This window comes from Camelus dromedarius, chromosome 13 (assembly GCF_036321535.1).
Source record: "Camelus dromedarius isolate mCamDro1 chromosome 13, mCamDro1.pat, whole genome shotgun sequence".
Classification (NCBI taxonomy): Eukaryota; Metazoa; Chordata; class Mammalia; order Artiodactyla; family Camelidae; genus Camelus; species Camelus dromedarius.
The window spans coordinates 9,135,370-9,151,817 of record NC_087448.1 but is presented as its reverse complement, the minus strand read 5'-3'; the positions used below and the strand labels follow the sequence as shown (position 1 = coordinate 9,151,817).

The window sequence follows — 16,448 nt, the reverse complement described above, 5'->3', positions numbered from 1 at the left end:
ATTGTATTAACAAGGGCGCCTGCTTACAAGTAACAGGAATTGACTCTAGTTATTGCTCATTCCTGACACGCAGATATTAGTATCTGTGGCAGAATAAGGCGTGAGCTGAGATCTCTGATTTCTAGACCTAGAGTTTTCTGTGTTGTCACACTTGTGCAAAACCTTACCTTGGTTTGGTGCTTTGCACCTTATGCATTCAAACATACAGGATTAGAGTTTGGGTACAAGCCTGGAATTTAGGACACTGGGCTGAGGTCATGGGGTGGAGATGACGCACTGACGTTCACTGGCCAGGCTGCATGATGGTTGCTACGTGGACTCTGCTGCAGTCTGAGGTTTACCCCAAGCAGGCGCTTGTCTTCCCTGCCTCGCACAGTCCCAGGTTTGGGTCAGGCCAGCAGTCCCCAGCTGGCTCCTGGCCGGCGGCCCCGCCGCCTCCCTCCAGAGCACAGCGCGCGCCCGCTCAGGCTCCCAGCTCCCGGCTTTTGGCGAGTCCCACTCGCGCTCGCTGCCTCCCTGCGGCGGAGGCGGGGCCAAGGGTCTCTGGCTCGTAATTGGCTAAAGCCTTGGCGCTCCCGTTCTCCACCCACTTCGGCGGGGTGAGAGGTCGGCGGAGCTGTGGTCGGCAGGGCTTGCAATGGCGGGTCTCTGGGTTGGTGTGGCCGCGCTGGTCGCAGCAGGAAAGCGCAGACGGTGGTCGCCGAAGCCGCTGATGTGGAGCGCGGCTCTGTGGACCCTGAAGGTGAGGAGCAAAGGGACTCCCGGTGGGTCTGGGCTTCGCTGGGCTCCCAGTCCCGCACCGCCTGGCGGTGGCCAGTGCTGCTGAGAGTGCCCCGGCGACGCCCGGGCGACCTCCGGGGCCCGGGTTCCGCGTGAATCCGCACCCCTCACTCCCTCTTCTTCGGGAGTTCGCGCTGAAGCGGGGCAGACCAGGATTCCCTCGCCGCAGCTGTTACTCCGAGGATCATGGAGGGCTGAGCGGCCCAAGGAGCCTGCAGGCGTGTGTTGTCTGCCTTCTTGGGAGCGGCTGACAGCCACCTGGCCGAAATGTACCTGCATTTCCCGTGCTCCCATTTTCGTGCCACGAGGTTTTCTCTTCGTCTTGAGCTTTCCAGGTGTATTTTTAAGGGTCCTTATAGTTTCCATTTTCTCTTGCCTCTTTTCTGCTTTGAAGGGACACTGAAGTAGAGTTGGAGTTGTGATTTTATCTCACCTTTTAAAGGATCATACAGTGTTAGGAATGCTGCTACCTTTTATACTTGAGAGCCTGTTTTAATTGTGTTACACCACGGTGTACTGTATATGCGTCCTGTCAGTTTCTCTTTTCTATGTAGTGGTTAGCCTGGTGTTTGTGCTGCTCTAAACACATCTCCCCACTGTTTAGTATGTCCGGGGTTTTATGGTGGCAGCTTTGACTTATACGTTGGAGTGTTTGTGTGTGTGGCTTTTAAGATTTTTTCTCTTCAACATGGAGTCCCTTGCAATTTCTGAACGAAGACAACCTAGCTTTATTAATAGGGTTTAAGTCACTTAAACAAATTCTTAAAAGATTTCTCTGAAAATCACTTGTTATTCAGTCTGCTTTTTAAACTTCCTTTTTTAAAAATAAAATCTTCAGAAAATTGGCACATAATTTGATTTATTGTCATTGAACTTTAGAATTGGAGGACACTTTAGAGATGGCCCATCCTACTCTTAAAAGGGAATTGAGACCCAGGTGAGAAATGTGGGAGCTGGAACTCATCATATAAGTGAACATAAGTTTGCACATGTATTAGCTTAGTGTCAACCTCAGAATCTGTCTCAACCCAGTGTTCTTCGTGTCAGCACACGATTGTTTCTTAAACTTTGTTGTTCTTTATAATCTTTTAATTTTTTTGGCCATATCACTTGCAGTTGCAAGACAACGCGTTTACGGAGGAGGCAGCATGCTGAGCATGGACTTTGGGCGTCCCACAGGTGAAATTTTGTATATTAGACAAGTCACCTTTGGGCCTCAGCTTTTTTCCAGCAATTTCTTTTCCCTCAACAAAGCTTTATTGACTACTTCCTGTGTTCCATCTCTAGGGAGTGAATATCGTTTCTGTCCTCTTAGAAGTTTTAGTCTTATTAGGGAGACAAACAAGTGTAAAATGCTGTTAAGGGAGAGGTCCTTGTGCTCTGAAAATAAAATGGAGGGATTTTACCAAGTCAATATTTTGAACTCTTTGTTTTAGGTACTGTTCTGGTGCTCTGCTTGAATTAATTTATTCAGTCCTCACAACAGCCATAAAAATCCCCATTTACAGATGAAGAAATTGAGGCACAATGTGTTATGTGACTTGCTCAAATTATGCTTATAGTAAGGGAATGTTTTCCTTTGGAAGTGAAGATTGAAACAAGTTTTAAAGAACAAAGTGAATCTTTTCTAGGCAAAGAGAGAAGAGGTGAGTGTTATATGTGAGAGAGCAGCACATGCAACGGTTATAGGCCAGAGGGAATGACAAGATAGAGGAACTGAACGAAGCCTACTGAGGCTTTGGTATCGAGATTAGATGGTGCTGGGGAGGGAGGTAGGAGTCAGACCATGCTGGGCCTTGTACAACTGTGCTGTCAGGTTTGGTCTTCATGGGAAACTTATTCCTGCTGGAGTTGGGAGGGATGCCACTGCCATATTTTAGAGTGGTGATGCTGAGAGAGGGAAGTTGTTACTGTATTTACTGCTGTACACTTACTGTACATAAAAGCTTTGATTTTTCTTGCCCAGTTTCATCCTTTTAATGTGTTGGCAGAGACTGCATCTTGTCTATTTCTGTTTCCTTAGTACAGTGTTGGACAAAGTAGTTGCTGAATGTGTGGCAGTACTGACTGGAGTAGAGAGTTGTATTTGTGCCAGTAAAGAATTCCTCCTGGAGCTTGGAAGAAGCTCTGAAGATCACTCTCACCTTACGGGTACTTGAGCTGCTGCTTAGCTTCTCTCCATGTTTCTCTTCTATGAACTTGAAATGTACTCCATCAATTCTATGTTTGAAGCCAAACCTTTTGAAGATTTTATTTCTCCCATTCCACATGCCGAACCCTCAAACCATTTGATTGCTTGGAAAGCAGATTGCTAACTCTAGACTCTAGTCTAGAGAATTCTCACCATTTTTTTAGCTAGTCTAATAGTTTGTTTGCTTTTAGGATACATGTAGAGTTCATCTGTTAGTCTTATTTGTTTTGTGTATTTGCTTTTTAAACACATTCTGTTTAAATACCTAGTATTTTTTTCTTTTGCCTATATTTTTCAGTGGCTCCAGGGTGTTGGGCTTGTGATAATTACTACAGTTCATCGAACTTTTATATGTTACCTGATTTTCATATGTTGTTTCTTACCTTTGTGATAACTTTTTGAAAAAAAATCCCCATTTTCAAAAGGGGAAACAGTGCTCAGAGCAGTTAAGTAGTTTACTTAAGGATATAGTTGCCTAAGGTAGAAGCTGAACCTTGGATGGCATGATGCCAAAGCCTTGCTTTTCCAGTTACAAATTATCTCTCGTCTGAGTGATGGTCTCGTTATATGGTGGACTCATAAAGCTTGAATGCACAAGCTTTATGCTCCTTAAAATTTGTAATTCTCTTTTCTAGTCATGGAAAAGAATGTTTATGCATATCTAAATGCTTTAGAATTGCCTGGAGGTAAATCTTCTCAACATGCTGATAGATTTCTGACAATTATTTGGGGAAAGAAGTTTTCTAAGATTATTACAGGAACCAGTTTCTGGCATAATAAAATGCTTATGGACATTTGAATATTTATACATCTGCTTTTTGGATTTTATTCTGTTCTTATGAGGTTCAGAACAGAGGAGTGATTGGCAAAGCCCTTCTTTAAATACTAGGAAGAGATGGTGACATTTTTGATCAAGAGAGTGAAGGAATGGGAGTTAAGTGATTCCAATTTTAAAAACATGTAGGTAAATGGGAGAACAGGGATGAAAAAGTAAATTTGGAAAAGAAAATTATTTTTTGGAGGATAGTATTTATTTATTTATCTAGAGTTAGATGATTCCAAGAGTCATGTTGAGTTGCTTAGAAGAAAGAGTGATTCTTAAGTCCTTGACCTAAGCCTCTGGATATGGTAGTGTTTGAGAGATACAGAAGGCTGAAGCTTGGGAGGGAAGATCCAGACAATAGTTACATTAAAATGATGAGAATGAATTTACAAAACACAGAGGGGTGGTTGATCTTATCTGTTGTTTGTGGGGTCGTATCATGGGTATGGGAAAGGAATAGTCAGAAGCCACCTTCTCAGGTTGATAGTTGTTTCTGGGGTTACTGAAAATGGCAGAGGAGGAGGAAAGCTGTGTTAACATTTAATTTTTAAATCATCTTCAAGTGATTCTCATTTTTACAGCTGAGGTTAAATAAGTTGCCCGAGGTTAAGTAAGTTGCCCAATGTCATGCAGCAATTAAGGGGTGGATCCAGGACCCAAACTCAGACCTGATTTTAGCACTTTTATTATACCATATTAATGCACTTAGTAAAAATGAGAAAGGCCAAATTTATACTTCTTGGGGGACAAAAACTGGTTTGAGCTTCATAGCAATTATGGAAAAAAGGGAAGGGTAGGCTGTAAAGCTGCCTTATAGTGAGGAACATCCATTGATCAGGATAAACAAACATTGTCCTAGCACTGAATTTGTGGAATTCATTATATAGGGGCAACTAGCAATCCAGTAAAAAAAACTTCTTTGTTACTTGTTTTCCAAAAGATGCAATGATAGTTTTTATCTCATTGGTTGCTATTAACCTGGCACTTGGTGAAAGTCGTAGTGTGTGAAAGCAGTTCTATGGAGGTGGGGTGCTTAGGTTTCCTAGAAGCCAAGCCTGAAGAGGGATTTTGTGCAGATGGTAGTAGTTGAGAAGAGTGAAGAAAGCAGAATAGAGCAGGGGAAAAAAATCTAAGCCAGGAAAGGGCTCCAGAAGGAAAGTAGCTTCAGTCTCATCCCACTGGGGAGCTCTGGAGCAGTGATTCTCAGAGCCGGGGACTCCAGCCAGCGGGGCACTGACTGCAGCATTACCTGGCTGCTTGTTAGGAAGGCACATCTTCTAGCTCCTCCCTACACTTGCCAGTTTAGAAAATCTGGAATTGGAGCCCAGCAGTCTGTTTTAACAAACCCTCCTGCAGGTGATGCTAATGTCAAGTTTGAGAAGAACTGTCCTACATCAGCCTTGTGAAGTAAAAGTATAATGTGGGCTGCAGGTGTAATTTAAAGTTTACTAGCACTCACATTAAAAGAATTTTAAAAAGGTGAAATGAATATTACTGTATTTTGTTTAACCAGTATATTCAAAATATTATTTCAGTATGTAAATGTAAAACATCATTAATGAGGTTTTTTTTTGGTATTAATGCTTCAGATCTGGTGTGTGTTTTACATTTGGAGCACATCGGAATTTGAGCTGGCGTATTTCCAGTGCTCTGTACCTGTATGTGGCGAGTGCCTGCCACGGTGGATAGCCAGCTCTAAAGCACAGGTCGCACTACTGAATTGGCCCCACTGTAAAGTGAGGAGTGTAGCCTTTTGGACCCTTTGTTAGTCAGTCATTGGCTGTGGGCTGGGAGGGGTGTGGCTCCCAGGTTTGGTGGAGAACACTCTGGTTGAGGCAAGTGGGGCAAGCTAGGGAGCAGGTGTGAGCCACGAATTGTCGATACACCAACTGGGGACACTGCACTGGCTGGTGAAGTGTTCTAGGTGTACACCACCAGCATCTGCTACAGGCGAGGTGGGAGGAATGGCCTGGTTGGCAGCTGTGGTGAAATGAGGACGCTTTAGAGTTGATTTATATGGTTTCCTGGTGTTCTAGTTTACAGTGGAGACAGAGCCAGAGAATCTTGAGTCTCCTCCTCCCCTGTTGTACTGAGAAATAATTGACATGAATCTTGAGATTTGATCATCTCTCTCAAATATTAGACATTCAGCCTAGCTTTTAACAGAAGGTCTTGGCAGACAGTTGAAGATTGGGATGGCTAGAGAGGTCCTGAAGACTAACTAGTGTCTGTGAAGGAAAAGCTGTGCTGAAGTGAAAAAGCCTGACTTCCGGTAGCATTTTTAAAGGGCATTTTCTGAGATCATTCTGGGTCCGTTAAAATGCTGAAATAAGTACTTGGCTGATGCTTCCTAGCTCTGTGTCCTGAAACGTGGAAGAGAGGACCTTCCCTGGAAATTCTGAAGATGAAGCACTAACAAATACTTACTTTTACCTTGGTAAGATCATCTTAAGGCTCCATTAACCCACAGTTTTGAGGTGGTTTCTTTTTTGGAGTAGGATGCATTCTGATAACAAATTAACCTGTCAACAAAATTGTTTTAGTATTATTCACCTGAATGCTGCTGTGGTTATGTTAAGAGCAAAACTTTTGGATTGGCAGGATTAGTATTTAAACTATTCTTTAAGCATGAGTTTAGTGGATTTACCAATTTGGGCTGCCACCTGAAGCCATATCCAGAATGTGAAAGCAGGTGCAGTCTTAGTTTAGAAAAGGATATTTCCTTTTTTGCAATGACTGGAAGGCATGTATTCAGTTCGTGTAAAGGCTGTATCATTTCCCCCACCATTTTTTGGTTAATAGTTATTGTATGCTTACTATAACATGCAAAACTGTGTTAGGTATTTTACACAATCTCATTTAATTCTCATGGCAGCCTTATGTCCTAGACAAGTAGTTTTTAACCTCAGTTTACATGTGAGTAAATTCCCTATGTATTCGAGAAATATATAGGACATTTCAGAGCCAACATTTGAACCCAGGTCTGAATCTGTCTGAGTGTAGAGAACTCTGTAGAGTTCTCAAGTACTACACTGCTTTTCTAATGGTAACTCCCAAATCATCTAGTATAATTTTAAGAAAGAAAGCTATAGCTGCATAGTTGGATTTGGTTTTTGTGTAATACCTTACATTTTCTTGGTGTTTTACAGTTTATAGGCTTGTTTGATTTTTTTTTTTTAAACAGCTCTCTGGGAAAGCAGGGGAGGTGTCATCAACTATATTTTATATGTGAAAACTGGGATTCAGAGAAATCATTTGCTGAATGTTGCATACCTACAAAGCAGTGGAGCTAAGAGTGGACCCAGGTCTTGTGGCTCTGAGGGTTGTGCTGCTTCCCACGTGCCACACTGTTAACTTTTCTAAGTGTGGAAAATATAGGAAGTCTTTATTCTTGCAGAACCGAACGAGTGACATATGCTATTGGGAAGCCATTTTGCATACACTGACATTTCTCTTTTTGACTGTGATAGGCTAAATAGTCTTTATAATGGGGTTGATTAAATTTTTCCCTTGAACTCCTGTTCTAGGAAGTGTATTAAAAGAATTTTGGTCTGGGCTTGTAGCTAGTTTGTTAATATGCCTAACAAAAACAATGGGCATTAAAATTCTGTGTAGAGGTCTGAATTAGCAGATTTCTACTGACTTGTTCCTTGCATTAAAAAAAAAATGTATGTTGTAGCTCTACAAAATTGTCTGATTTTTGATTTGTATTCTTTATAACTTTAAACTTCCATGAAGGCGTTCCAGGAGTGAACAGAGCCTTTGTGGGACCGACTGCAAACCACTTTGGACTTGCTGTGGGAATGGCCCAAACCCTTGTTTTTCCTTAGTAGTTTGTTCTGCTGTTACAGTTCTGACTGCTTGTGCCATTTCTACTTCTAGTTACTTGGCTAACCAGGGGCATCTATGTTTTCAAAATTTTGGGTCACATTATTACAAACTCATATGTGTACAAGCTATATGCTTTTTTTTGTTAATGGTGGTAAAATAGTCTGTTAGATCTTCAGAACCAAGTATTTTAGAATAGTAATAAAAAGATTAAAAAAAAAACCCTGTTTGACCAGTTAGGTATAGTGCTACCTTTTCTACATTTTGGCAAAGTGCAATCTCTAATAGAGTTGATTTAGTTTTAAGAACTGTATCGTGTAGACATTTTTTTTCTAGTGTTGTTATTGGTAGTTTCCTGAAAGTTAATGTAGTATACGTTGAGTTAGCTGATCCAAACATTTCTTAGAGCTTGGCAACTTAGAAATTTCTAAATTGTTCTGGGTTAGAAACTCTCCTGCTGGGCCCAAGTTTAGCTTAAACTATTTTTCATGAGCCCGTTTGATGAGATAAGAGTTCCTGAGGTTTTTATTCCTAAAGGTGTCCTAGGAACTTAATGCATAAGTCATATTTATTTGAATCTGTGAAATTAATTCTGTTTTCATTAGTAGCTCCTCTGCATTTGTTACTCGTGGAGCAGTTCAGCAGTTAGATCCATGTTACCATCTTCTTGGCCCAAATGTTCAGTTTGGATTAACCGCATATCCTTCAGTAATCGTCAGATTCTTGCACATGTTGAAAACACCCTCTTGGTTTTTGAATAATAGTGGTGTAGGTTAGTAGGGACCTTGGAGAAAATTCATCTAAGCTTTCATTTCTCAGTAGATGGCAGAGAGGTTAAAGTGGTTTGCTCAAATCCTAGAAATCGTGTCAGGCTGTGCTAGGATTGGAGCTCAGGCTCCTTGATTTCTTCTCCCAGAGTCCTTTCCCAAGGGGTATGCTGCTTTTTGAAGTGTTCCCCTCCCCAGACATAAACATCACTTCATTCTTACTCTCCAAAGCTAATTAGAATACCTAAAACGCCTATCCCCGATTATGTTTTGTCTCTGGAAGACTTACATTTGTTTTTTGCCATCAGGAATCAGTTATGCCCTTTATTTGTTAGTGATTAAAGACACGTGTATGATTTTGCCTTTTGTAAAAGGATGTGTTGACATGTTCCTGCAACAGACCATTATGTGCCTTATGACATTAGGGAGAATTTGTAAAAATGTAAACTGTTTCGTTTCATTTTATAAAATTGATAGGAAGCTGGTATGCTGTTTACTCTTGTTTTATGTTATACAAAGTTCTATGTGGTGTGTGGCATTCTGATCCTGCCATATCAGTTTGCATGAACAGAAAGACCTTTCTTCAAATTTTATTTGACACATTGCCTCTGTTTTTTGAATTTACAGTGTTAGTTTCAGGTGTACAGCAAAGTGATTCAGTTATACACACACATACATATGTCTATTCTTTTTCAGATTCTTTTCCGTTATAGGTTATGACAAGATATTGAATATAGTTCCCTGTGCCATACAGTAGGTCCTTGTTTATCTGTTTTATGTATAGTAGTGTATATCTGTTAACCCCAAACTGCTAATCTAATTTATCCCATTTCCCTCTTCCCCCTTTCATGACCATAAGTTTGTTTTCTGTGTTTTTGAGTCTGTTTCTGTTTTGTAAATAAGTTTATTTGTGCCATTTTTTTAGATTCTACATATAAGTGGTATCATATGATACTTGTCTTTGTCTGACTTCACTTATTATAATACTCTGTAGGTCCATCCATGTTGCTGTAAGTGGCATTATTTCATTCTTTTTTATGGCTGAGTAATATGCCATTATATACCCCCCCCATTTTCTTTATCCATTCATTGGTTGATGGACATTTAGGTTGCTTCCTTGTCTTAGCTGTTGTAAATAGCGCTGCTATGAACATTGTGACCCATTGACTCTTACTATACTTTTCTGAAGATTGTTTCAATGCTTTTGGTTTCTCATGTGTGGCAGAAGGATGTATTTTGTTGTGATTTACCTTCTATAATTATGTCATACTGCTTAGAACTACATATATTGATTGATGAAATACTGTAGCTAGAAGCATACTGGAAGAATTACCTTGAAAAATAATTTTAAAGCTCATTCAAGTGTATGTAATTTATTTCACTTTTATTTTTTTGTAGCATGTTCCACATTATTCAAGACAGAACTTACGGGTGTCTCGTAGTCTTTGTTCAGCAGGATATGATTCTAATGAAAAAGTAAGTATTTAAAAAATGCTTTTAATGGCTAACTTACAATGGTTTTACTTTCTTGTCTCCATATTGTGTTCACTGGGCAGATTAAATTTTATTGATGCTGTTAATTATTTATTGCTCTACTTCATAGTTTTATAGGTGCTCAGTCTTTGTTCCTCTTTTTCATTGTGGACCTCAGCCTGAATCTTTAATGTTCTTGTATCTCTACTACAAGTTCAGTAAATTTACAATGTGTTTCCTTTGTTTTCAGCAGAATAACTAATACAACATTCTCTCTTAGACTGGGTGGTTAAGAGATCTTAATTAAACTATTGATTTTTTTCCATTTACTTAATATTTGTATGATTAATTTTGACTGAAGGCAATTATGTGTATTGCACATTTTGGGACAAGGGAACTTCAGTTAAAATTTTGTTATATGATAATCTTTGAGGCTTGTAATAGGAGAAATAAAGGGACTAGAAGTGGTGATTGGAGATGGAACATGATTTGGTGACAGTGAAGGCATCAAAGAAGGCAGAAGAGTTCTGGTTGAGAAGAGATTGTTCAAATTGTATGTCATGAAAGTAGAACTAATGTGGATGATTATTTGAGAATGAAATAGGCTTCTAAATTATCTGTTGAAGTATATAAAACTACTTAAAAGAATCTGGAGGCTTGGAGAAGGAAAGGGTCTGTATCATTGCAGTTCAATAGAAGTATAATGTGGACACAACTGCAGGGCATATGTAATTTTATATTTTCTAATAGCCATATTAAAAATAAAAAGAAACAAGTTAAATTATTTTAATATTTTAACTCAGTATCTAGAATGTTATTTCAACATATCAATATGAAAAGTCACAATGAGATACTTAAAATTTGTACGATGGTTTCTAAATCCAGTGTTTAATTTACACTTCTGCATATCTCACTTTGATTATCCACATTTGAAGTGCTCAGTAGCCTCATGTAGCTAGTGATTACTTTATTGGATGGCACAGGTCCTGATGAATTAGCTATGATAAATTCTCTGCTATGAAATCTTTAGTTTAATATAAAAATTTCCACATAGATGGTATGTCTTGGGGTGCATGTGTGCATGTACATTTCTGCACATGTTAGGTAGTCAGTATTAGTGGTTAGCTAGCATTTATTTAGGAGGCCATGTTCCAGAGTCAGAAATTATTGAAAATAAATAAAAGTGCATGTAACTACTTTGGTTTTGGACATTTAAAGAGAGTCCTCCCTTTGGAATCCACTAAACAGGTATATATTTTTTCGTAAACATTTGAAATCAAATCTGCTGCTGGCTGTCTTTGCCATCTCCTTTGCTGTGCTTTTGTCTAAGGAAATCGTGGAAAAACTGTATGATATCTACAGTCATGAAAAAATCTGCAATACTTTTTGGCACCTATTGGTAGTCCAGGTGCATATTGAGACCAAGTTGGTAGCCTCACTCTTTTCTTGAGGGCTCCATTTAATTGGATCTTTCTACTTGAAGGGATCCTTGTAGCCATTCAGAATGGCTTGTTTATTATTACTGTCTTAAGTGCAGGTAGATCTGATTTTTGGTAATACATATTTGTTAAAGAAATTTTTGGTATATATATATATTTTATAGAAGTATAGTCGGTTTACAATGTTGTGTCAGTTTCTGATGTACAGCATGATACTTCAGTCATATTGGAACATACATATATTTGTTTTCATATTATTTCTCACCATTAAGTTCCCACAAAATATTGAATATAGTTCCCTGTTTTATACAGTATGAACTTGTTTATCTATTTTATATATATTAGTATCTGCAAACCTCAAACTTCCAATTTATCCCTTCCCACCCCCTTACCCCCTTGGTAATCATAAGTTGGTTTTCTATGTCTCTGAGTCTGTTTATGTTTTGTAAATAAGTTTGTTTGTCTTTTTTTTTTTTTAGATTCCACATATAAGTGATATCATATGGTATTTTTCTTTCTCTTTCTGGCTTACTTCATTTAAAATAACAATCTCCAGGTCCATCCATGTTGCTGCAGATGGCATTATTTTATTTTTTATGCCCAAGTAGTATTCCATTGAATAAATATACCAAACTTTTTAATCCAGTCATCTGTCATGGACATTTAGGTTGTTTCCATGTCTTGGCTATTGTAAATAGTGCTGCTATGAACATTGGGGTACATGTATATTTTTGAATTAAGGTTCCCTTTGGATATATGCCCAGGAGTAGGGTTGCTAAATCATATGGTAAGGCTGTTTTTAGTCTTTTGAGGAATCTCCATACTGTTTTCCATAATGGCTGCACCAAACTACATTCCCACCAACAGTGTATTCTCCACAGCCTCTTCAGCATTTATTATTTGTGGACTTTTCAATAATGGCCATTCTGACTGGTGTGAAGTGATATTTCATTGTAGTTTTGATTTGCATTTCTCTGTTGATTAGCGGTATTGAGCATTTTTTCATGTGCCTATTGGCCATTTGTATGTCTTCTTTGGAGAATTGCTTGTTTAGGTCTTCTGCAGCTCAAGGAACCATGAACACTTTTTTCTTAGTGTATGCTTACTGATTAACAGGGGTTTACTATGAACATTTGGGTATAGAAAAGGAGATGATTTTATAGTCTCAGGCCTGAGGTGAGATTAGGATATTATAAGGGCCTATCTGCTCAAGGCTCAGAGTGACTCAGGAGTCATACTAGGAATTTATCAGTTTTTAAGGCAGAGGCTTGTCCCAGTTTGGTGGCCTAAGCCATGTGTGATACAAAGGTTAAAACAAGACTTTGAAGGGCTTTTCCAATCCTAAGATTCTGTGACTCCCTGTCAGGTTAAAATATTGCTGCAAATAGGAGAGCATGTGGAGAAAAGCGAATCCTCCTACAGTGTTGGTGGGAAGGTAGTTTGGTGCAGCCGTTATGGAAAACAGTATGGAGATCCCTTGAAAAACTGACTTACCCCATGATCCAACAATCCCACTCCTGGGCACATACCTGGAAGAAATTCTAATTCAGAAAGATACTTGCACCCCAGTGTTCATAGCAGCACTATTTACAATAGCCAAGACATGGAAATATATATATCAGAATACTACTCAGCCATAAAAAAGAATAAAATAATGCATTTGCAGCAACATGGATGGACCTGGAGATCATCATACTAAGTGAAGTAAGCCAGAAAGAGAAATAAAATTACCATATGATATCACTTACATGTGAAATCTTAAAAAAAGAAAAGGCAAAAAATGAACTTATTTACAAAACGAAGACAAGCTTACAGACAGAAAACAAACTATGGTTACCTGTGGGGAAAGGGGGTGGGGAGGGGGTGGGAGTTTGGGATTTGTAGGTACTACTGTATATAAAATAGATAAACAACAAGGTCCTACTGTATAGCACAGGGAACTATATTCAATACCTTGTAATGGCCTATAATGAAAAATAATATGAAAAGGAATATATGTGTATAAATGAATCATTATGCTGTACACCAGAAATTAACACAACTTTGTAAATTGGGTGTACTTCAACTTAAAAATTGCTGTAAGTTATTTAAAAATACTTTTAAAATCATATGTAACTTTAACTTTTCTTTTAGAAATATCGCTAAAACTTTAAGTTGTATTTAACTTGGGACAATTCACTAGCCCAGAAATCCTTGTGTACTGAAATGTATTGCATGCAAATTATTTATAACTGTGTGTGTGCATTTCTTTAAAAGGATTAGTCTGGACAATTTTAGAGTAGGAAGAAAACCTTATTAAATAATTTCCCAGTAGAATACTTCCAGTTTATACATATGGAAATCAGGACCTGTAGAGTTTGATTTGCTTAGCATCAAATAGTGGTCAGTAGTGGCAGTTTGGCTTAGAATTTAGATCTCTAGCCCTACACAGAATAGAACTACTTGTTCAATTTTGTGGCCTCAGCTGCTTCAAAATTTGGTGGTTTTCAAACTTAACAGTGCACTCAAGTAGCATAATCTGCTTGGTCTGGGACTCTTTGGATAGTATCTGCTCTGAGTTATTGAAAATATTATTTTAATGCTATGCCCCAACCCCAAAGAGATGGCATATAAATTATATCAAATTTCCGTTTGACAAACTATTCATAACATGTAGATTTCCCTGAATTTAGAAAATAAATTATCAAGTAAATTGTAAACAGTTTTGTCTACTTTTTTTTGGTATGCTGAAATATCATTTGAAGATTATCTTTTGGCAAGAGAATTCAGTTCACTTATGAATTATTGAACCTAGTCAATTGATGCCTTAACAAAATGATTATAGGGCCAGATCTTCATCTGGTAGATGAGTTCAGTAGCAGCCTGGTTGTAAATGAACATATGTATCATATTTAATACTACTGTAGGAAGTAATGTTTATTAGGATCATGCCCAATGTTAGCTGTGGAAAAACTGAGTCTTTCCTGGTCCCAAAGTGAGAGTAACAGTTTCTTTTCTTTTCTTTTTTTTGAATGTAACAATTTCTTACATGTTTTTTCTCTTTTTAGACTTTTGATAAAATTCTTGTTGCTAATAGAGGAGAAATTGCATGCAGAGTGAGTCGAATTTTAATCTTATTTTCCATTTTACTTTGTGAGTTTTATTATTTTTAAACCTCTTTAAATATGAATTACTCTTAATAGGTATCATTAATGTATTTTAATGTAGGTAATTAAAACTTGCAAGAAGATGGGCATTAAGACGGTTGCCATCCACAGTGATGTTGATGCTAGTTCTGTAAGTATATTTGCTTTATTTGAATCAGTACCTTATTTTGGGTCAAACAGAAAAAAAGTGAAAGATGTTGGTTTTTTTCCTTGGCCTGAAAAGTTACACAATTAAAAAAAAACTAATTGCTCACTCTTATATTAATCAAAATGGGAGCATCTTAGTATCTTCAGTGTATGTCTTAAGTATTTTATTTTCAAGGTTTTAAAAGCCTAGCATAGAATAAAAATTCGGTAGACTGATTCTGGTCACCAAGGACATTTAGACAAAGCATGAGAAACTTAGATTCAAAGATTAATGAAATGTTTATGCAATGCTGCCTTATGAGAGCACATTTCCTCACAGCATAATGCCAGTGTCACTAAGGGGATGCTAAAATTGTTTAACCTTCCTAAATGCTTTACCAAGTTCAGCTGAAATTTGGTAAAGGAAAGATAGGCTAATACTAATTGGACATGAACAAAAGAGGGTATAGCATAAAGCAGTGAATGATATATAATTTTATGGGGAGTTTTTAAGCACAGCAGACATTTTTAAGCAGTAATAAACTATGAATGAGTGAATGAATCCTATAGGAAAAGTATGTAAATTATTGGGACTTTATGGAATGAAATATAAGTAGTCATACTTTAATATGTTACTGTTTTTCATTCTTTCATGCTACTTTTGATAAGAAAACCTATTGGTAATGTCACCTTTTATCATATAATAGTTCAATGTAAAGAATTTTCAATTTTTGTGGTTTTAAAATTTTATCTAGAAATTTGTTGTTCATTTTGTCTTACTGTGACTCTTTCTTTTTTAAAAAACAAAATGGAAACAATTGCAAGCTATTCTAATTTCCCCCAAATAAAGGTTAAGTATCTTATCTAGTTTATATGACAGGATTTAAAATATTTAGCATTTAAAATATTTCTTTTTTACTTAAAAGCAATTAAATCAAGCAAATAAAGAAAACTTGTTTTGCGTATATACTTTTTTATTTTTTTGAGTATTGGTTTCTGGCTTCTTACTAATAATCTGTTTCAACTGTGATATCTCAGTAGTTTATATTCCTCACAAAATATTCATGAAATAGTGAAAAAACTATATTTTAATGTCTTTTTTTGATTGGTAAGCTAAGACATTTATCAACAGCAAAATCCTCCAGAAGTAAATTTGTGTCTCCATCAAGCTGGTAGTAGATTTAAACTTCACTCTTCTCATTTTGTGTTTAATTTTGGTGTATTAGCTCAGGCCGTGTTTTCATTCATAGATAAATTGAGGGAGAAAAATGTTTGAATTATGGAAAATCACTTTTTATTTCAAATCTGGCAGTAACCTTTTCACTTACCTTTTTGTGAGTGTTCTCTATGCTGTGTTCTCATGGAGTTGACTGTTGGCGTGGATATTCCAGAGTTACTTACATCTCAATTTTTTCCTTTTTACTTATATTTCAATGTTGGTATTATAGAATAATCTGCTTCTGTAAGTTGCCCCGATAGCATGACAAACTTTTCTTATTTTTACATTTCTAGCTTTGTATTTTGATCTAGAGGTAGACTGTCACTTTCCAGACTTTGGCAAAACTGGTTTCAGAAGAGTTGGTCTGAGTTTTAAGTCTTTGTCATTTATCCTTCCTAAAGCAGAGATGATAGCTGTTATATTTTAAAGACTTTTAGCCCCCTTTGGCTGAAAGTAAAAGTGAGTATACCAGAGATGATAATATATAATTTAGAATAAGATTTGCCAGGCCCTACAATGGGAAGCAATTTGTGCTCAGAATTTCCTCTTAATATGACTTCCATTAAATCCATTTCTAGCAAGATTCTGTAAGTAAAAGCAGGGTAATAATAATGGTTAGAATGTTCAAAATTTGATTTAAGCTTTAGCAGTAGCGT

The 16,448-nt window shown here is 37.5% G+C and overlaps 1 protein-coding gene across 4 annotated transcripts in view; it reads left to right on the top strand.

Moving 5' to 3' along the window:
* The first annotated feature begins 596 nt into the window (after positions 1-596).
* PCCA (propionyl-CoA carboxylase subunit alpha) overlaps positions 597-16,448 on the top strand; it is a 331,849-nt gene continuing 315,997 nt past the window's right edge. For all 4 annotated transcript variants that reach the window (XM_031466271.2, XM_010986054.3, XM_031466270.2 and 1 more), the window contains exons 1-4: positions 597-742; positions 9,788-9,865; positions 14,349-14,396; positions 14,509-14,577. In XM_031466271.2, coding sequence (XP_031322131.2) covers positions 638-742; positions 9,788-9,865; positions 14,349-14,396; positions 14,509-14,577 — 300 coding nt within the window. In that variant the 5' untranslated portion in view covers positions 597-637. The remainder of the gene's footprint in view (positions 743-9,787; positions 9,866-14,348; positions 14,397-14,508; positions 14,578-16,448) is intronic.